Here is a 22,093-nt window from a genome sequence, read left to right as displayed (position 1 = left end):
GATTCAGATAAAGGGGAAGATAGTATTTCCCGTGGTAGGTAAGGATGAGAATGGATGAGCATGTTGATGGTTAGATATGTTTTCTTGTAAAGCCTAGGCTTAAGTCTGTTTATTTGTTGTGTCTCGGTTTATATCGTCTTGTAATTATTTCGGTTTTTTAATATATATCTTACATTTCACCAAAAATAAAATAAAAGATGGAGTGGTAGAGGAGGAGCTTATCAATGCTTATTAATGTTAGAGTGAGAAGGGAGAAGAAATAGAGTGGTAAAGAAATGCACGTGACTTATTTTCTTTTTATTTTATTTTTTTTCCCACATGTCAGTTTTTTTGTGGATGGGACAGGAAGTGGGATAAATTTGCGGGACATGTGATCTGGACTGCATGAAAACTGTATGTAGAGTTGATCGTAATATGCTATGATATTAAATCACCAAAAACATTATAGTATAAACAAAACATCCCTTAAATTTTACGGACCACAAACTAATTTATCCTTATTAGCATTCATGTGATAGTATTTAAATCCGTTTCCGTATTAAGTCACACTTACTCGAACGAATGATGAATGTAATTTTGTTATATCAAGGGCTTGTTTCCTCGACAAATATCCCGCCACAGCAAATACTAAAAACACAACTCCACAATCCGGAAAACATATACCATCCAATATCAACCCTTGATCAAATAACATCAACGTCTGACAACACTCCTCACCCACACACACGGATCGCTCCTCTTACCCTCTCCAACTCCCGCACCTATATATAAACACCCCACACCTTCCCATTTTCCAATCCAACTCACAAACACAAATTCATCCCCAGAAAATAACAATAAACAACAAATGTCAGGGCGCGGAAAGGGAGGAAAGGGATTAGGCAAGGGAGGAGCAAAACGACATCGTAAAGTCCTTCGCGATAACATCCAGGGTATCACAAAGCCAGCCATCCGTCGTCTAGCTCGCCGTGGTGGTGTTAAGCGTATTAGTGGTTTGATCTATGAAGAGACACGTGGCGTACTCAAGATCTTTCTAGAGAATGTCATCCGTGATGCTGTTACTTACACGGAGCATGCTCGTAGGAAGACTGTTACGGCTATGGATGTTGTCTATGCTCTTAAGAGGCAAGGACGAACTCTTTACGGTTTCGGCGGTTGATTTGTTTTAATTCTAGGGTTAGCTTCTGGATCTGGGATTGGCTTTTAGATGTTGATGCTTTCGGTTTCGGTTTCTGTTAGTGCTCCAATTAGTATGTATTAGATGATGATATGGTTAATGTAATTGAAGCAGATGTTATTGCCTAATGTTTCTAGTAATGAATATCTTGTTCTTTTCTAATTCTTGTTTTGTTTGTCCCAATTAATTGCTTCTTGAATGTTCATCATTTGTTGTATTGGTTTATTTCGCTCAATTTCAATTTAAGTGATTCTAGTTGTAATTAGTTGGTATATTTCTCGTATGAGATCATTAGTTTCACTCAATTTCAATTTAAGCAAGCATGTTATTTCTGTTTTGAGTTATCTCAATTTCAATTTACGCACGGGTGTTAAGCTTGTTTCCGTGTATATACAAGTAGTAATGTAATCTCGAAGACGGCCTTGTTGTCTCTTGCTTGCTTGGTAACATCTTTCACTTTGCTAGTGCTTTTCCTGGTGTATGAGTTTCGTACAATGCGTAGCTCAAGCAAGCAAGCAATGAGCCAATGATCGTCAAAATATCGATCATGGAGGTACACAAAGGACGTTATTCTCCATTGTTGAGAGCCTGGAGCTACTTTTCTTTTCTCTTTGCTTGCTTACTTAGCTCCTGTCTTGCTGATTTGTTACTTATTTTCTAGTGTTAAAATGACAATGCAACTGAAAATCTGAAACCAGTTCTTGATTTTCGAGTTTAGAACAAGAATGAACGGTAACTCATAAATCATTATATTGTCCGTTGCTTGTCAAACTTTGTGTTATGTATGTATCTCTCTAATCTTCCTCTACTCCTCTACTGCATATTTGCATCATGAAACCCGACAAACTTGTCTTAGGCTATAAATGCAGTTTGCGTTGCACTGTAACAGCATCATGATTATTGCCCTGCCTCGGATCAATACTGTAACCTTATTAACTGTTATGCCTGCTACATTGCTGAAAGTTTCTTATGTCCTGTTAACTGGTGACGGGGGAACTGTGTGTCTATAGGCTTGTATTGATCTAACAATGGGTTTTCGGTCAATTAATCAACTTATATGTTCTGATGAATCGACATTATCAACATAATGAAGCACAAAAACAATATCACAATGCGTGAAGAAAATATACAGGAATTAATTACTGTTTGTAGACTATCCTTAATTGAAATAAACCCAGTAAAAACCTGTAACACAGTAAGTATGCATTATTTTTGAAGAATTAATAATTAACCGTGGCAAATAACAGTATTAAACAAAAATCCGGAGACTACAACTGCTGGAAGAACTTGGTTCAGTAAGAAGCGACACAATGCAATTACATCGTTCAGTTCGATTTGTTTTTTTTCTTTTTCAACCAGTACTGTCTTATTGACAATATCTACAAAATCAAGCACACACAGAAAAAGAATCACCCTGAAACGAAAAGTACGATAAGAAGAATATATACACAGTAATGACTGTTTACAGACTACCTTTAGTTTATTTAAACCCAGTATAAACTTGTAACACAGTAAGTATTAGCATCACAATTGCATAAACAAGAGCGATAATTGACCATGGATGATTGAAGTACTTGGTGTTTAGTACTGTTATGTAATAATGCCAAGGCTTCTTAGCATATCCATTCAGCTGTCGGCAAATGCGACTGTAGTAAAACTTGTTATTTCTCAGCCTTGTTTCCTTGAACAACTTGCTGAACAATTCCGCAACTTCTTCATTATTCCCAAGCCAGTTCTCGATTATCCCTTTGCGAGTAAGGATTTCCACATCATCTGGGGTGTTAATCAAACTATTTAAAAACGCAAAGTAGTCAATAATGTATGAATTGTAGTAGTGATGGCATTGCTCGAACACCATTATGTTCCTGAATAATGATTCGGTATCATCTGTCAACTTTAGCTTTGGAATCGCTAGAACACCGTTGACAAATCTCACATCAAGCAGATTAGCACTTTCGCTAGGCACAAATTTGACCCCACGTTCCATTAGCTTGGCTACACCTGAAGTAAACTCGAACTCAAAGTCATGGTCGTTATCTTTGCGGAGGTTAGACGGCAAGTGACTTAGTCTCAATAGATCAACTAGATGTTTAATGTTATCATCTCTTACTCTTTCAGGAACAACACTTGACATTCCCATGAAAAACTTGTAGGAAATATCAATCAAAGGTGGATAATTATCCGTGGCCGGTAATTTTTGGTACAAATCCCTCAAAAGAAAAAACGGAACTTGGTTTTCCTCGAGTCTAATATCACGACTGATCTCTATAATCATCCTTGGCTTGTTGAATATACGGTCACTTGAATCGATTCTCCCATGAGGCCCATCAACACATTCAATTAAGAAGAGCTCAATGATGAATACAACATCAAGAAGCAACATATTTACAAATCCATCAAAAGCAGGCAATTCTATTGTCTCAACATAATAATTCCGAGCTTGATTTTCCTTTTGTCGCACAACCTCGCGGTAATAATCTATATTTTCATTATTACAACGTTTACAGAATTGTTGAAAGTACCTCAGTTTCTGCTCATGCATCATTGCATACGTGGTATCACGATAGTATACGGGTCCAATTGAGACAAGTAACGGTCGATATGCATCTTCTTTTACCTTGCGGAGATTCTCTGGCACGAGATAGATGGAACAATTCGGGTGAAGTGGACGCAACTTCTTTAATTGCTTATCGATTGAAATCGATACGCTATTGCTTGGACCTGCCATCATTATACTACCTGCAAATCGAAAAATAATATGAACTTACTCGCTTGTTTATTTATTACTTGTATAAAAATTGTAAGTGGAGATTTAATTAAGGAAAATATATCGAGTGTATATACAAAAGTAGGCCGTGTCATGACGTGTTACATCGGGTGTACTATATAAGAAGTTTTACATTAAAGGAAGAAGGAAAAGTTACCAACCTTATTAAGACAAATGACTGACGGTTGATAATGCATCATTTGTTGTAAGAATGGTAGAAGTATAAAAAGGTTTGGTAGTTGATGATCGTGCTTGTTGTAATGTTAATCAGAATTAACTTGTATACTAAGTTACGCATTTGACTTTGTTATGGTTGCATATGCTTTTTATATGCCAAATTGCCAATAATAATGTATGTGACTGTTCAACCTCACCAACTTGTTCATTTCCATAAGAATATAAAAATTTAAAGGTTGAAATCAGGGCGGACGCAGGAATTTATCAAAAGAGGGTATAAATTTTTTTCCGATACATTATTTTTTATTTTAAACCGTATTTTTTTATTACGGATTTTTTTTCCTCCCAAAAAATAAAAAAATAATTAATTTTTTTTAGTTTAAAAATTAGTATTTTATTTTGAACTTTCTTCTGAAATATTTAAATATGAAATAAATGTACTTTGTAAATAAAAATAAATAATATCTCCTATGATAAGATATATTATATTCTAATTTTTTTATTTTACACACTAAACACAAGTGATTCAATGGTAGAGAAGATGGTACGTAACCTTGAGGTCAAGGGTTCAAACCCTGGGAGGAACATTTTTCAGTTTAACAAAAAATTATTTAATAAAAACCCTAGGGCACCAAGAATCAAACCTGTGACCTTTCAAATGTCAACTAAAGAGCTTACCAACTGAACCACATAAACCTACCTATTGATCATTTCCGTTACTTATAAAAAATATAAAAAATTTGTTCCGAAAAATTCATGGTGGGCACGTGCCCACCCGGACCTCTAAATCCGCCCATGGTTGAAATTGGATACAATAGTTTTTCAATTATGAAAATAAAGAAATCGGTTTTTTTTACAAGTACATTAAAATAAAATAAAATAAACAAACGACTCATTCTGTTCCTATGATTATTTCTTAGAACGGTTATTCTATCGTATGCCTAACAATAAGATGGTAATAGAGCGTGTAAAGCCGATGGTCAATATCAAAATGGTGTATACTAAGTAAATCGTTTAGGTTGTTGAAAAAGTCACATACGTAGGTTTACGCGTTGTTTGATAAGTTCACTTAAAATAGTTAAAACAACTTTCCACAAGATAAAAGAAAAATAGGTCTTGGTATAGACGGGTGAGGCGAACAGACGGGTAAAAACCTTTAATAAAATGGGTAGGGGGGACAAGGTGGGACACCCCCCATGTGCTTCTCACTTTATGACAAATGGGTAATTTGTGAGGGAAAGTGGTATCCGTCTATACGTATAGAGTTATAGACAGATAGTGTCGTCTATAATGAGAATTTGTGATAAAAGAATGTAGCTACTTGACATGGTTGTGTGGGTCCAAAGACTTCTTAGATTAGATGCCACAAAAGTGTGTTTGATTGACTAAAGTTACAGACAATGTCCTTGACTCCTTGTCATCTTCAGTTAAAAAAAAATTCCCTTCAAAAATGGTAAGATAACCTTTTATTTATTTCATCCATTCACATGATGACAACATAGCAAACTTTTTTTTTTTTTTTGAAATAAAGAGTTGTCACCACAGGGTACTCAGAACAAGTTATTACGGTCATCCCCTATTTACTAAATGAATAGGTGAACTCCAAAATTTTCCCTCCAAAAAGCATCTTTATAAATAAGGAAACTATTGATAATTTAATTGCATTCACTAAATAAGGTAATTAATAATTATAATGTATTTCATTATATAATTTTTTCAATTAAATATTAACTTTTTCATCAAATTTTAAAATTTTCACTAAACACTAAAATATAGTATTTTAATTAAAATATAAATAATATAAAGCTATAAACTATTAAATCTTTTAGTGATGCTATTATTTGAGAATGACTTGACTCATACTATGTATAAACAAAACTATAAATCGTTTTGATTACTTACATGACAAAAACAAATGAGATAATTAATAAATTGGAATCATTAGCTTGTGGTATAAAAAATAGTTTTTAAAAAATATATTTCAGCACGTTACTCAACTCTCTTTGACTAATTTTCAGTTTTAGTTTTTTTTCTCGAAAAAATATACAATAATGAGAAAATGAACAATTAATTAGATACCACTATTATTTTGCAGTTCAATTTTACTCAGTTTTCTTGAATAATTTTACAGTTGAATTTTTTTTTCTCATATCAAAATATAATGACATGAAATATGAAAAATTAGTGAGGTACTAATTTAGCATTATTAAGTAATATAAAAGTAAAAACTCTATAAATACCGCGCATTTATTGCGCGGGATCTAAACTAGTTGTAAGAATAAAAGGTTATATACGGTATGAAATGTAAGTATCAACTCATCCCTTATTTATTAGAGTAAAAGATTAGGTGAAACTCTCATTTTCCCGCCTTAACCATATATCTTAGGGTAAGATTATTGATAGTTTTGAGACAAGACTTTGGTAAGTCTTAAGACAAGACTTACTCAAGACTACCAATAATAATCTACTAAAGTATTAACAAAGTTTTAAATTAAGTCTCGGAAATCCAAGACTCAACTTAAGACTTTGGGTGAAATCTTGACCCCACATTCAAAGGAAATTATCCAATGAATGGATCTCATGTGTCATTTTTTTTTAAAAGTTTGTAAAAAAAGAAGTGAAATGGAAAAGTAGAGTCTGAGGTGAGTCTGACACTCTGACTGATAATGTATGGAGTTTGAGGTAAGTCTGAGATGAGTCTGAGCAATATAAAAATAATAAAAGTTAATGAAAAGCTGATGTGACAGAGTCTTAAGTCTTTGGTGAATATGACTGATAATCTTACCCTAAAATGAAGCTTATTATTTTTAGCATATATTATAAGTATGGTAAGTGATTAATCTTCTATTTACTAAAAGATTAGGGGATGAAACTATCATTTTTTCCGCCTAAACCATATATCCTAAAATGAAACTTAATATTTTTAGCATATATTATACGTATGGTAAGTGATTAATGACACAATATTTTAATAAATTTAATATTTGAAACATTCTATATTACTTTATATTCTGCATAAATTTATCTCCATTATTACATGATAAAAAGACTGTATACTTTTTTAAAAAAATAATAATTGTAGGATAAAAATTCATTGATTTTTAATGATAAGAAGTTGCACAAAAAATATTAATAGTAAAAATATTCTAAAAATAACATAATTAATTTCTCAGCAAAAAGAAAAATGTTATTAAAATACTCATTTCATGACTTTTTACAATTTTAATTTTTTCTTACCGAAGATGTCTTAGTCTAGTAGTTAAGACGGAGGTATTGTGGACAATAGGTCCCAGGTTTGAATCCCCCCTCCCCTCTATTGTAATACGACTAAGTACTGATACCGTCGTTAGGTACCAAAAATAAATACCTAATACTACTAACAGAAGTCAGCGGTAAGTAGGGTCGATCTCCACAGGGAGGCTAAGTATCTATCTGCTAAGTACGTCTGTCTAGTCACAAATGGGGGGTTTTAATTTGTTTTCTAAACTACTGAAGATATAAAGCAAGAGAAATAGAGACAAGAGCAGTAAATGCGAGAAAAAGCTAAGATTGATCAGATAAGGAGAGGTATGTCAGGATTTCGGTTCACCATGGCAATTCATAACTCAGTCATAAATAGTCCAGATGATCTACTGTGAGAAGGGCAAGAGAAAGGTCCTTCCGGTCCGCTATCCACCCTAGATTACAACTAACTTAACTTCCGTCCTCATTAGGGTAGTCTACTGTTCATAGCAGGTCTGTTCATTCCAATCTTCCGATCTAGGAGCGAAATTAACCAGATTAAAGTCGTTTAGAAGCGTGCACTCAACTAAACATATTACAGTTATATTGCTATGGTCACAAGTTCTCACAATTAATCATCTAGCCTATTCACAACATCGTCACTTTACTACCATGACTCCCCTAATCCTAACATAAAAGAATTAGCTACTCATGCTATCAGATTTAACAACAATAATGATAAATGCGCTAATAAGAGACATGATAAATAGATTAAGAAGATGAAGCATACACTAACAATGATAACAATAAGAATTAAAGGACAAAAGACAAAGTAGAGCAATAATTAAGAGCAAGCAATGAATTAGATTGAGATTAAGGGAAGAGAATGATTACAAAGTATGAATCCGGAGTGAAGAGAAGCAAAGTAAAATTCCAGCAGTAATTAGAAGGGAAACAGAGATTAAGAGTAAAGTATGAGTAGCAAAACGTAATTATGACCTAATCTCGAGTTCCTTTATATAGGGAAGTCATTATTAACATAAAAATAAACCTAACACGAAATATAATCCTGTGTATAATAGCTAGCCACTCGATCGAGGCCTTTCATTCCTCTCGATCGAGTGTTTCTTCATAAATTCCTTTCGATCGAGCAAAAGCAACTCTCGATCGAACACTTCCAAATTAGCCTACTTCGATCGAGTACAGCAGGGACTCGATCGAACACTTCATCTGCAAATTCCACTCGATCAACCTATAAAAGCTCTCGATCGAGTGTCTTCCACTGAAAAACAGCCTTGACTCATTTGGTTAGCTTCCAAGGACCACCTTCACGCTTCCCGACGTACGACATTCTGCTCTAAGTCTCCATCTCCTCAAAATGCCTGCTAAAAGGAACGAATAAGGCACGATTCCACTACTTTAAGGTCCATTTATGCAATCAAGACAAAACAAACCAAAGTAGCCAATTCGGGGCATTTTGAAATACAAAGCAATATAAATGATACAGAAATGCATGCGTGCAATAAGAGGCTAAAAAGTCTATATAAATTGCACGTATCAAATCTCCCCAAACCGAACCTTTACTCGTCCTCGAGTAAACTAAATGCAAACTAATGGAACGAATATGAAAACTCAGAGCTAGCTATAACTTGTCCACTTAAACCATTTATTTCAATCAAAACTAACAGTTATAGCTACAACAGTCAAACGCAAATGAGTTGTATGATGTCTATAAGTAAGCTGACCTGTCGATCTTGCAAGACCTTTAAAATTGGACTCTCACGGGTCACTCTCCTCTCGTAAAGCAAAGGGTGAATGTAAATGTGTAAGAGAAGAAGAGAAAAACAGTCACTCACCTAAACTGCGACCCACATAACATGTATGCAACAAAAATGATAGACGATTATAATCACCATACATACATTCCAACCAACAATGTCCGTCACATCCGAGGGCTTACAATAGTTACGGGAAAGTGAGGCTATAGGTAAGAAATGGCAAAATGATCATGGGATATGTGGAGGTAAAGCGTCAAGCTAGCACCTAAACAAGACCATATAGGAACATCCAATTCTCAGCTGATTATGAAATCGAACACTGGTGCCCTTCGTTGGCACAAAACTCACTAACCAAGAAACAACAACTCCTCGAATGTTATAGAACAAAGCATAAGGAGTAAGACCGTTACAAACTTTCCTTTTTTAAACGGTTTATCTTTTTCATTTTCCAACTTTCTTTTTTTCCCTTTTCTTTTTTTTTTTTTTGTTTTTCACGTTTTTTTTTTCATTTCATTTTCTTTTTTTTTTCTTTTTTCTCATTTTCCTGCCCACGTTTCTTTCTTTTCTACCAACTCCATATGAATAAGAACAAACCAACTTGCATCAATGAGAAATATACCACAAAAGTACACTAAACTAGCTTGACAGGCAGGCTTAATTTGGGTGTAGTTAATGGGTCAAAAAGGCTAAGTTTGGCAAATGTGGAGCTAAATGGGCGAAAATGAAAGAGGGGGAAATTGCAAGCACCTCCCTACATGTGACACCGACCATAAACCCGAATGTGTGCAAGCAAAAAGCAATCGAATTTCATAAAAGTGCAAAGTGATGAAAATGTTATGCAAGGAGTACTACTCTCAATTCCTACATGAACTGGTCATGAATGACACCAGTTATACGACTCTAATAACTTAGAAATTTTAAAGTAGTTTGCCAATTTTTTTCAGGTCAAGTCTATATGATCAGCTGTATTTGAACATTAACTCGTAGACTATGCGCATGACTAAACTAATAACTACCAATTAGATGCAAGACTCAAGTGAAATGACAAGTTACAGTGCAAAATCATCACATAAATCTACCATTCCGACTCAACCTATATGCTAAATGAAACGTGAATTTTTTAATTTTTTTCCGAAATTTTCTATTTTTTTTGATTTTTTTTGATTTTTGAAATAAAAAACGATGCAAACAAGAAAAATAAACGTGAATGCAAAACAAATGCAAATGCAGACTCAAAGTATGCAATACCCTCTCCAAACCAAAACGGACAACGCCCTCGTTGTCCTCCAGCATACAACAGCAGTATATATACGGGAAATGGGATAAAACAACCAATAAATGCATGAATACAATAAATAAATAAAGGAGATGAAAATAAAAAGAAAGAGCAGAAATACATACAAAATATGCGAACTTCCCCAAACCAGCCAGAAAACTGGGGAAGTGAGTAGACCAGTAGCTACTCGTCAACAACCTCCTCCTCCTCCTCACCCACCACCGTGTAGTTAGGATCTCGCTTCTGCTCCCGTCTCCTCCTCTCGTTAGCTCTAGCTCTCTCTTCCTGCTCGGCTGTGTCCGCCTCGCTCTCTGGTTGAGGGTACCCCTCCGCTGTAAACCGGTAGAAAGAAGGGTGTGGCCAGCCCTCAGGAATGTGACGTCCTCTCCTCATGTGATACTCGTACAGATGGAACAAGGCGAGTGCCTGATCCCGCTCCATACGAGCCTGCCTGGTGAGCAACTCAAGAAGAAAAACATATAGAAATACTTCCCACAAATACCAAATTCACAAAATACGCAGTCTATATTCGGTCTTATGCTAAAACTAACCGCGCTATTGTCTAACAGTCTAAACGCAATATAAAAAGTCTAACGAAAATTCAAATTACAAAGTTTTACAACGGGGCATTCCCCGCTCATCTTCCAAAACACTGTAGTAGCCCAAAAGAGGACTTCTGACTGGAGGAGGTCCCTTCAGCATCGCGGACCGTCCTCTTGGATCGCCATGAGCTTGAACTTGAACTGATAGAAGAAGAATAATTCGCGTCTACATACGCCTTCACTTTCTTCTTCCCTTTAACACTCTTGTTAGCATCATCATTTGCAACATCCCCATCACTTAACTTGACTTTCATTGCACCATGACCGACAACATCTCCAGTATCCACTTTGTGTGCACAATATTCAATATTTTCAGCTGGAGATTCCAAGTCTGGGTCTATAGAGGGTAAGGCATTGCAAGGTTGAGCTTGCATAGGGGCCCTACGTGCTTTGGACTGATAAAATGTCAATTCCTCATCACCTACCTGAAAAGTAAGGGTCTCCTCCCGACATCAATTACCGCGCGAGCAGTAAATATGAATGGTCGTCCTAAAATAATAGGAGTGTAAGAGTCTTCGGGTATGTCTAAGACCACAAAATTAACGGGAATAAAGAATCTCCCGATCTTTACAGGTATGTCCTCTAAGACACCTAGTGGCCGTGATATACTACAGTCGGCCATCTGAACAATCATATTTGTGGAATGAAATTTGGTCAAACCCAGTCTCTTAGCGAGAGACAGTGGTAAGACACTTACGCTAGCTCCTAAGTCACATAGCGCACTGTCAATTAAGTGGGTTCCTATATGACATGGAATCGAAAAGCTACCCGAGTCTGATTGTTTGGGTGATGTCTTATTCTGAATTAAGGCGGACCCTACTTCAGTCAAAGCTACCGTTTCATGGTCACTTATATGCCTTTTACGCGTTAATATTTCTGTCATAAACTTCATGTAAGAGGGTACCTGGGTAAGCAGTTCAGCGAAAGGAACGTTGACGTGAAGGCTCTTCAGGATATCAACAAATTTCCCGAACTGTTGTTCGGCCTTCTTGTTCTGCAATCGCCTCGGAAAGGGAACCGTGATAAGAATTTCCAACCCTTTATTTCTTTCTGCCAACGTCTCGACACGATCTTCATCATTTCTATTCGATCGATTCCTTTTTCCTCTCGATCGAGGTCTTTCATCAGCAATATCATTCGATCGAGCACAATCAACAACTCGATCGAAGTCCTCTTTTTCAGCATCACTCGATCGAGCCGTTTCCTCAGCAATTTCCTTCGATTGAGGACTTCCCTCTACTCGATCAAATTCTCCATAATCAACCTTACTCGATCGAACATCAGCTTCACTCGATCGAGTAATATTTCCAGCATTTCCTCTCAATCGAACACCAGAAATGAGTCGATCGAGGATTTTCCTTAGGTTCAGCATATATTCGTCCACTGATGACTGTTCACGCCCTGCAACAGTAATTTTCGGGTCTGATATGTCCTCATCAGTTGACATTTTGGGTCCTTCATATGAAAGACCGCTTCGCAAATTAATTAGATTGATCGTCTCATGTTGGTTCTTATCAGGTTGAGACGGTAAATGACTCGGCTTCCTCGAAGATTGGTTAGCCGCGAGTTGAGCTATCTGGGACTCGAGTGACTTAATGCGTCGCATCTTTTTGTTGGTCACTCTTTTGCAACTGAACAGTCAATGCTTGTATCATTGATTTCAACTCAGTCATCTCACTAACACCACTTGAGGAAGCACCTTGTTGCGGCGGTGGAATGGATGGAGGCTTTTGAAAGCCTTATTGAGCTTTGTGAGGAGGGATGTAAGGTTGTTGCTGCTGCGGTGGAGGTGAAGGGTTTAACACATTCTAACTAGTTCATCTCAAGTTGGGATGGACTTCACTCTGATTATTATAGTAAGAGCCTCCTTGCCTGTGTTGCTGAAAGGCAAGAACCTGCTCCTTGTTAGTTAGACAGTCAACAGCAGTGTGACCGTTATTGCTTCCACACCTCTCACATGAAACGGTTTCTTGTCTAGTCAACAAGTGAACCGTCTGTTGATCACCAGCATTCTGCAATTCCAACTTATCGAAACAGGCATTCATGGCTTCAAGCTGAGCCACAACTGCATTATCAACAGAATTAACTGTCCGAATACCATCTCTTGGTTTCCCATACTCAGCACAATGGGTAGCCATATCCTCTATTATTCCCCATCCCTTGTCATCATCATTATTCTTCTGAAATCGCCCATTTGATGAGGCGTCTAAGATAGCACGGTGGTCGTCATACAACCCATTATAGAACTGGTTGCATAAGAACCACTAATCGAAACCATGATGAGGAAGAGACCACACCAACTTCTTAAACCGACACCAAGCTTCATAGAAGTTCTCATCTGGTGCTTGCTTGAAACTTGTAATTTTTCCTCTCAGCTAATTAGTTCGTTGTGGAGGAAAATATCTTTTATAGAAGGCAAGGGCCAGGATCTCCCAGTTGGTAATATCGGCTGCAGTTCTGTCGAGATCTGTGAGCCATTCACGGGCTGCATCAGTTAAAGAGAAAGGAAATATGACTTCCTTAATCCTGTCCTGGATCACTCCCTTAGTAGCGGGAATGGTAGAGCAATAGTCTGTGAAAATCTCCATATGTTTCCGCGGATCTTCACCCGCCACGCCCCGGTACAAATTTCTTTCGACCAAATTGATGTAAGACGGCCGAATATCAAACGTGTTCCCATCCTCGGTCGCAAGTTTGAAACCTTTAGGGATTGAGGCAGCTGTGGGATCAGAGTGACTCGCGATATTAGGCATTTTCACTAGACTAACGACAGAAATAGATTTATCTTCTTGACAAGACGGGTCTTCTGCAAATAAAGTGTTCTAGCTCGGGTTCAAAAGTACTCAAAGCTTCCTTTTGATTCTTCCTTTGTAGTCTCTATCTATAATGAAAGGTCCTTTCTAGTTTAGGATCAGCTAGAACTAATTCTGACCTGTTAGACCTAGGCATAAACAGCACTGGAGAGAATAAATAAGAACCGTCTCAAGAAATTAAAAATTCCTTGAGACTGAGAGAGACAAACGAAAAAAACAGACAAATAGGCTAATTGCTTCCCCGGCAACGGCGCCAAAATTTGATACCGTCGTTAGGTACCAAAAATAAATACCTAATACTACTAACAGAAGTCAGCGGTAAGTAGGGTTGATCTCCACATGGAGGCTAAGTATATATCTGCTAAGTACGTCTATCTAGTCACAAATGAGGGGTTTTAATTTGTTTTCTAAACTACTGAAGATATAAAGCAAGAGAAATAGAGACAAGAGCAGTAAAGGCGAGAAAAAGCTAAGATTGATCAGATAAGGAGAGGTATGTCGGGATTTCGGTTCACCATGGCAGTTCATAACTCAGTCATAAATAGTCCAGATGATCTACTGTGAGAAGGGCAAGGGAAATGTCCTTCCGGTCCGCTATCCACCCTAGATTACAACTAACTTAACTTCCGTCCTCATTAGGGTAGTCTACTGCTCATAGCAGGTCTGTTCATTCCAATCTTCCGATCTAGGAGCGAAATTAACCAGATTAAAGTCGTTTAGAAGCGTGGACTCAACTAAACATATTACAGTTATATTGCTATGGTCACAGATTCTCACAATTAATCATCTAGCCTATTCACAACATCGTCACTTTACTACCATGGCTCCCCTAATCCTAACATAAAAGAATTAGCTACTCATGCTATCAGATTTAACAACAATAACAATGAATGCGCTAATAAGAGACATGATAAATAGATTAAGAAGATGAAACATACACTAACAATGATAACAATAAGAATTAAAGGACAAAAGACAAAGTAGAGTAATAATTAAGAGCATGCAATGAGTTAGATTGAGATTAAGGGAAGAGAATGATTACAAAGTATGAATCCGGAGTGAAGAGAAGCAAAGTAAAATTCCAGCAGTAATTAGAAGGGAAACATAGATTAAGAGTAAAGTATGAGTAGCAAAATGTAATTATGATCTAATCTCGAGTTCCTTTATATAGGGAAGTCATTATTAATATAAAAATAAACCTAACACGAAATAATAATCCCGTGTATAATAGCTAGCCACTCGATCGAGGCCTTTTATTCCTCTCGATCGAGTGTTTCTTCAGAAATTCTTTTCGATCGAGCAAAAGCAACTCTCGATCGAACACTTCCAAATTAGCCTACTTCGATCGAGTACAGCAGGGACTCGATCGAACACTTCATCTGCCAATTCCACTCGATCGACCTATAAAAGCCCTCGATCGAGTGTCTTCAACTGAATAACAGCCTTGACTCGTTTGGTTAGCTTCCAAGGACCACCTTCACGCTTCCCGAGGTACGACATTTTGCTCTAAGTCTCCATCTCCTCAAAATGCATGCTAAAAGGAACGAATAAGGCACGATTCCACTACTTTAAGGTCCATTTCTGCAATCAAGACAAAACAAACCAAAGTAGCCAATTCGGGGCATTTTGCAATACAAAGCAATATAAATGATACAGAAATGCGTGCAATAAGAGGCTAAAAAGTCTATATAAATTGCACGTATCATGTACGCACTTCGATTGACAGAAATTTTTTTTAATTTTTGTTGCTCAAATCAAAATACAGTGATGAGAAACATACAAAATAAGTGAATTGTCAATTTAAACTCCATAAATAATACGAAGTACACTAAAAAGTAAAATTTATAAATACCGTGCATATATTGCACTGGATCTAAACTAGTTAATAAACTAGATAAATAAAAATCGAATATTCCACTAAAAATGGAAAAAATGAGTTGATACTTATACTCGTATGGTATATATTTCCTTTATTTTTTTTATGTAGATCTTTACGTAAGAGAAACTGATACTCCCTCCAATTCTGCCTAAAGTTCCCTATTTCCTTTTCGATGGTTGTCACGTTTTGTTCCCTCTTTCCTTATTTAGTAAGTTTTTTAGTAGTGAAATGACCATAGTGTCCTTATTACCTTTTCTTATTTACACATTGTGCCATTCACTTGGCCCACACCGTTTACACTAATCCAACCCAATTACCCCGTCCCAATATTAATTTGGACCCCCTAATTAACCCAGCCCAAATCTAACCCAGTCATTAACCTAATCCCTCCCGCCTCTTTCTACATAATTCTAGAGGCTTCTGTTAGAAACCCTAACATCATTTAAACATTCATCTTCTTCATTAGCTGTTGCCATTCTTCCTTCCTTTCTCCCTCAATCTGCCCGCCTATATTCTTCATAATCTTCATTATCTTCATCTTCACACACAAAATCTGACTTTCTTTCCCTCAATCTCTTCATCGCCTATTGTTCACACAGAAAATCTGAGACCCATTTCTGTCAAGTTTCTCATGTCTGATTTTATGAGAGACGATTATGAAGATGAATGCGAATCTTCAGATCTGATTTTTGAAGAAGATCCGTGTACATTTAACATGTTTACTATTGATGAGCCAGAAGTTGAGTATGAATCTGAAGTTGAAGAAGCATTGGCCTTTGAATCTGGGATTGTGGAGGGGTCAGTGATGATTTCTACCAAAAAAAAAAAATGAGCCTGAATCATCTGATCTTCCATCCTCTGAGTATGTTCCTGATTCTATGGGTGATGTTGACACTATTGTGCCATAAATCTGTCCTGAGTTTTTGGCATTTGATGCGAGGATGGAGGAACTTGATCGTGAAGCTAATAGAAGAATAATAGCGGCTGAAGAGCATAGGAAGAGTGTATTGGCAAAGCAAGATACTCCTGAACATAGGAGATGGTTCATTTTGGAGATCTCCAAATATTTTCCAGCATTTAAAGTTGCACTTGAAGATATTTAGAGGTTGATCTCAATTGAACTTTTCTTCAATTTATTTTTCAGTTTATTAAAATTAACTAATGATGAAATGCATGCATATTGTTTAATTAAAGCCCAATGATAATTATTTGAGGGCCTTAGAATTGTTTGCATGCATAATGGCACCATTATCTTAGATTTTGACGAGGCTATGCATGCATTGAATCCTCGTTTGTTGTTTAAATCATTATTGTAATCAAGTTGTATGCCAAGAGGAGATTTAAATAAACAGCATCACCAACATCATCAACATCAAAATGTGCAAAGTTCATACAGACTTAAAATGAACCTAGAATTAACAAAAAAATACAGCTTGTTCTTGAGTTTGACTGTCTGCTACTTTTTGGTTTTGAACTTGCTATTTTCTTGTTCTTTAACTTGCTGAGTCTATTCTTGACTGCTGTTCCTGGTTGGTTGTTGTACTGTTTTCTTCTGGTTGCACAAAATTAGTACATCAACCAACCAAAGTTGATGGTTAGTGTCTTAACTGTCTAACTGCGCATATCTATGAAATATGGTGAATCTAACATTACAACATCTACCAAGTCAGTAATATTTTCTGCATTACCTGCATTAGCAACATCAATACTGTCAACATTGTGAATATACCTGATGCTATCTTTTACCAAGCTTTTTTCTGCCTCTAAATACTCTGGTAATAATCCTTCCTTTGCTAACTTGCTCTTATGCATGTGTGGTATTTTGTAATCATTATGTCCTCTTCGTTTTAACACTTCTAGCATACAACCCTGCAAAGTGATGAACACATAATTTAGCTTAATCACTTCTAAATTGTCGAAGGCAGTTTTTACTGCTACCACTAGCTCATCCAATTTGTATGAATTGGTGAGTGTTTGGAGAGATTGGATGGCCCTAAAAAACCCCCAAATCCAACACATTAAGGTCTGGTGAATTTGGGGGCTGCTGAACTAATTGTATGTTCCACCCATCACTGCTTGCCGCCTCTCTGAAATCTGGATCTGTGTTGCTGATGTGTAGCCGTGTATTATCTTGCTGGATGAATATGGTTTTACTTGCATTTGCAGGCCATTTTCTCTTGATTTCTGGTAGCACCACCCCTAACATCATATTCTTGACAACTTGTTTAGTAATGGAGTCAATTGGTTTTGTCTCCATTGTGCCTGCAACCCTATTCTTGGAATTTCTTTGGGCTGGCTCCAAAGAAACAAAGGGCCAAATTCCTATATTTCCATCAAAAACACATTCATTGTTATTTGAAAATTTTGGTCTCCCAACAGCACCCATAAACATGATTTTGCCAATGTAAGATTTTGATTGAACACTTCTGTGTGGTTCTTCTTCTGGCTCTGGTTCTGTTTGACTTAAGTAGTACCTTTGCCCATCTTTAGTAACGTAAAACCATTTCTCATCTATGTGTATAACATGGTCTTTGAACATTATTTTACTAAGCATATCATCATAATATAGCTTAGAGAGACAAAAAATTAACCTAGCAAGCTTATTTTTGTCTGTCAAACTTGGTTTGATTGCATTGGTATGACTCCTGATCACTTTGCTTTTAACCCACCTACAGACAGTTGACTGACTTACATCCATAGCAACAACCATCCTTTTTTAAGTAGTCCTGAGTTTGTGGTGAATGCTTTTGAACCTTGCAGCATCAAATATAACCTTGTTAGTTCCTTCCCTTCCCTTTAGTTTGCTATTCACGTTAATGAGTTCCCCTGCATCTCTTTGTTGCTTTGTTTCATTCCATAAATTCGTGATGGCTTTTCTGGTTACACCATATTGTTGAGCCACCTCTAACATGGTACCTCTGACCGGTTTCCCATTTATACATTTTAGAAGTAGAATCTGAATAATTTTTGCTCTCTCTAAGTTACTTAAGTTTCTGATTTTCTTTGTCATGAATTTGTTTGTGTTTAAGGATAATTTATTTGGGTGTATTTAATGAGAGTTTTTGTTTGTTTGCATATAAATGATCTGCCTAAAACAATGACTTTCTATATATAGCTGTAACAAACCCTAATTATTTGAACTTGCACATAATGTTGATTGATGTTGGCGCAAATTTTGAACTGCTCTGAAATGTTCAAATTGGCTCAAAGCTGAAATTTCGGTCTAAATTTGATCTTAATTTGGTGCCAAATTTCATCAGATATCTCCACTTGTGTGTCCTCTTGATGCTACAGTTCTGATTAATGACAATGAAGGAAGAAGTGAAGAAAAACCCACGCAAATCTGAAGTTAATCTCATTTTCTAGTCTTTTGTCATTTAAATTAAACGTGTGTAAGTTTAATTTCAGAATTTTTATGAAGGGTTGTAATTTTATGAATCTAGAAATCTCAACATTGTAATTTAAGTAATGTAGAAGTTGTAAGAAATGTAGAAATTTCAGAAATTTTCTGAGATGTTCAACTGTACTGTATGAACATTATGGCCCACAGTTTATTTAATTTTGGAGGAAAGGATTAAGTTTAATCCATATTGCTGTAGTTTAATTAATCTTGTCTTCTCTTTCCTACATACAAGTCAACTTGTCCTTTTTATTCATTCTTTATTTCCTCTCCTTAATTGCTGTGCACAAAGTCTTGGGTAACTTCAGGCAGAATTGGAGGGAGTATTAATGATTAAACATATTAACAAATAATATCATTTCTCACAAAATAAATATTTATCAAAAATATGTTTTAAACGAAAAAGTAATATATATAGGATGACGATAGGGCGCCACTGGGTGGTACCGAAACTCGGCGCCACCTTAATTTTAAAAATTAAAAATAAGTAAACAAAAAAATTAATTTCTAACTTTTGCGCCAAACTTAATGAGTAGTATTGTAAATTTATAACTTAACCTAATCAAATCAAATTAAGATAAGATTTAATAAGTTAATAATGGATATGAGAGATTGAGATTGAGATTGAGATTGAGGTTGAGATAGTATTCTCCTGCTAATTGATTTCTACAAAGTAAAATCAATTCAAGAAAGTTCATCCATGGACAAAAAATTGCCCGAAAAGAATCAATTTAGCATTGAAAATTAGGAAGAGTACCTTTTTTTGGCAATTGGATAATGATTGCAAAAATAAGATGATGAAAAATTAAATTTATTGTATTCTAGTTTTGCCCAAAGTCGTAGTAATGCAATTGCTAGGTATTAAATGTGTATTAAATATTTCAATTTGCTGAAGTTGCAATGAGTTGATCACCATGTTTTCCAAAAATGCATTATATATGCTTCTGCAGTTCTGCTTATTCATTGTTTCGTCGTCAAAAATGCATATACACAATTTATTTTTGATTTTGCTTTAATTCATTATATTAATTATGATATTTTAAGTTACCAAACTACCCTTTATTATTAGTAAGTTTAAAATTTAAATTTTGGTAGAGAGAAACTCAAAAACTTGAGTAATTTACAATTATACCCCGGGTGGCGCTCAAATTGAGCGTCACCCGGTGACGCTATCTCATTTTCCATATATCAATGGGTAAACTAGAGTTAAAATGATGTTTTAAATATTATGCAAGAGCAAATGAGAACATTATTAAAAAGTTTATTTTACAATGGCAGTATAATAGACCTGTCAAACGGGTCGGGCGGGTCAGATTGCAGGTCGGGTCAAATATGGGTCAGATTAGGGTCGAAAAACGGGTTAGAGAAAGTTTATGACGTCTTTTATTATATCATTTTTCTAGTAGAAAAAACATACTTTTTAAATTAAATAATTTGGAGTATTTATTATTAATATTAATATTAATACTACTCTTAGATGCTACGTACTTGACATGGTTGTCTGGGTCCAAAGACTTCTTAGATGCCACAAAAGTGTGTTTTATTGATTAAAGTTACAGACAATGTCCTAGACTCCTTGTCATCTTCGGTGAAAAAGAAAATATTCTCTTTAAAAAGGGTAAAATACCCTTTAATAAATTGTTTCATCCATTCACATCACAACGAGTAAGGATCATTTATGTAGGGATCATTTACTTTTCAATAGTCCGAATTAAATTTAAATCCGATCGGATAATTGTAAATTTATTTGAAATTAAAAAGGTAAATGAATGGAATCGGAATAAAGAAATGGATCGAGAAAATCCATTTTGCATTACCACATAGCAACCTTTTTTTTTGAAATAAAGAATTGTCACCACAGGTACTCAGAAAAAGTTGTTATGGCTATTGATAAGAATAAAAGGTTATAACTTATATACGACGTGAAATATAAGTATCAACTCATTAATAAACTAGTTAAATAAAAATCGAATATTCCACTAAAAATGGAAATAATGAGTTGATACTTATATTCGAATGGTATATATTTCTTTTATTTTTTTTGTAGATTTTTACGTTAGAAAAACTAATATTAATGAGTAAACATATTAACAAATATTATCATTTCTCATTAGATAAATATTTATGAATTTTTCTTAAACAAAAAAGTAATATATCAATGGATAAGCTAGAGTTAAAATGACAATTTAAACATTATGCAAGAGCAAATGAGAACATTATTAAAAAGTTTATTTTACAATGGCATTATTACAAATAGACCTGTCAAACGGGTCAGGCGGTATGGGTCCGTCAGAATATGGATTGGGTTAGGGTCAAAATACGGGTCAGAGAAAGTTTATGACGACTTTTATTTTATCATTTTTCAGTCGAAAAAACACTTTTTAAAATTAAATCATATTCCCTCCTAGTCGTTCATTTCTTCTATCTTTCCCTATTCATGTTATTCCGATTTCTTCCCTCTTTCCTTTTCTTTGAATGTTTTATGTGATCCAAATTTAATTGTATGTGTTCTAAAATCAATTCATTATTTCTTATGAAAGGTGGAAGGGTAAGAAATGAACGACTAGGAGGGAGTATTTAATATTAATAATATTATTATATTCATTATTTTAATAATTATTTTATTAATTGATAATATAAAAGTTATATATAAAATTGACTTTTAAAATAATTTTTTAAATAAAATTATTTAAATAATATTTTTATATTTATTATTTCAAATATAATATGATAAAATTAGTTTTTTTTAATAATATTCTTAATTTATCTTTGATCCATCGGGTCGAACGGGTCGAGCCGAGTTTCGACCGTAAAATAACTGGTCATTTCGGGCCGCGAGTCAATATTTACAGGTCTTTGTCGCTGGTCAAGATTTATGGGTCTTTGACCCTAAAAAATCGGTTGGGTCGGGTTGGATTTACATGTCGGGTCATGTTTTGACCGGTCTATATTTACAAATAATACAACTATATATAAACAGTAGTTGATCAAGCTATTGACTT

At 35.3% G+C, this 22,093-nt stretch overlaps 3 protein-coding genes and 1 non-coding gene across 4 annotated transcripts; 2 read left to right on the top strand and 2 right to left on the bottom strand.

Moving 5' to 3' along the window:
• Positions 1-783: 783 nt before the first annotated feature.
• Positions 784-1,339, top strand: LOC141611553 (histone H4). The gene has a single exon (XM_074430124.1). It carries the CDS (start codon positions 848-850, stop codon positions 1,157-1,159), a length of 312 nt encoding a protein of 103 aa, XP_074286225.1. The 5' UTR covers positions 784-847; the 3' UTR covers positions 1,160-1,339.
• A 1,157-nt stretch (positions 1,340-2,496) lies between these two features.
• Positions 2,497-4,252, bottom strand: LOC141614811 (UPF0481 protein At3g47200-like). Its single transcript, XM_074433543.1, has 2 exons — positions 4,106-4,252; positions 2,497-3,916 (listed from the first exon to the last, which is right to left on the bottom strand). The coding sequence occupies exon 2, from the start codon at positions 3,906-3,908 to the stop codon at positions 2,658-2,660; it is 1,251 nt and encodes a 416-aa protein (XP_074289644.1). The 5' UTR covers positions 3,909-3,916; positions 4,106-4,252; the 3' UTR covers positions 2,497-2,657.
• A 9,018-nt stretch (positions 4,253-13,270) lies between these two features.
• On the top strand, positions 13,271-13,376 carry LOC141616145 (small nucleolar RNA R71). Its single transcript, XR_012530514.1, has one exon. It is a non-coding gene; the product is annotated as a small nucleolar RNA R71 (small nucleolar RNA).
• Positions 13,377-17,302: 3,926 nt separating this feature from the next.
• On the bottom strand, positions 17,303-18,602 carry LOC141613282 (uncharacterized). Its single transcript, XM_074432019.1, has 3 exons — positions 18,445-18,602; positions 17,694-18,360; positions 17,303-17,560 (listed from the first exon to the last, which is right to left on the bottom strand). The coding sequence occupies exons 1-3, from the start codon at positions 18,600-18,602 to the stop codon at positions 17,303-17,305; spliced, it is 1,083 nt and encodes a 360-aa protein (XP_074288120.1).
• Between the last annotated feature and the right edge of the window lie 3,491 nt (positions 18,603-22,093).

This window comes from Silene latifolia, chromosome 11 (assembly GCF_048544455.1).
Source record: "Silene latifolia isolate original U9 population chromosome 11, ASM4854445v1, whole genome shotgun sequence".
In the NCBI taxonomy this organism is placed as follows: Eukaryota; Viridiplantae; Streptophyta; class Magnoliopsida; order Caryophyllales; family Caryophyllaceae; genus Silene; species Silene latifolia.
Note: the sequence above shows the minus strand (reverse complement) of the source record. Positions and strands in the feature narration are given on the sequence as shown.

Bases quoted from the DNA above. Each gene is read 5' to 3' on its own strand.
- LOC141614811 (XM_074433543.1), bottom strand. From the start codon at position 3,908: ATGATGGCAGGTCCAAGCAATAGCGTATCGATTTCAATCGATAAGCAA.
- LOC141613282 (XM_074432019.1), bottom strand. From the start codon at position 18,602: ATGTTAGAGGTGGCTCAACAATATGGTGTAACCAGAAAAGCCATCACG. The intron at 18,361-18,444 runs GTTCAAAAGCAT...AACTGTCTGTAG, and splicing joins GTTATATTTGATGCTGCAAG to GTGGGTTAAAAGCAAAGTGA. The intron at 17,561-17,693 runs GTTTTTTAGGGC...ATCACTTTGCAG, and splicing joins TTAATGTGTTGGATTTGGGG to GGTTGTATGCTAGAAGTGTT.
- LOC141611553 (XM_074430124.1), top strand. From the start codon at position 848: ATGTCAGGGCGCGGAAAGGGAGGAAAGGGATTAGGCAAGGGAGGAGCA.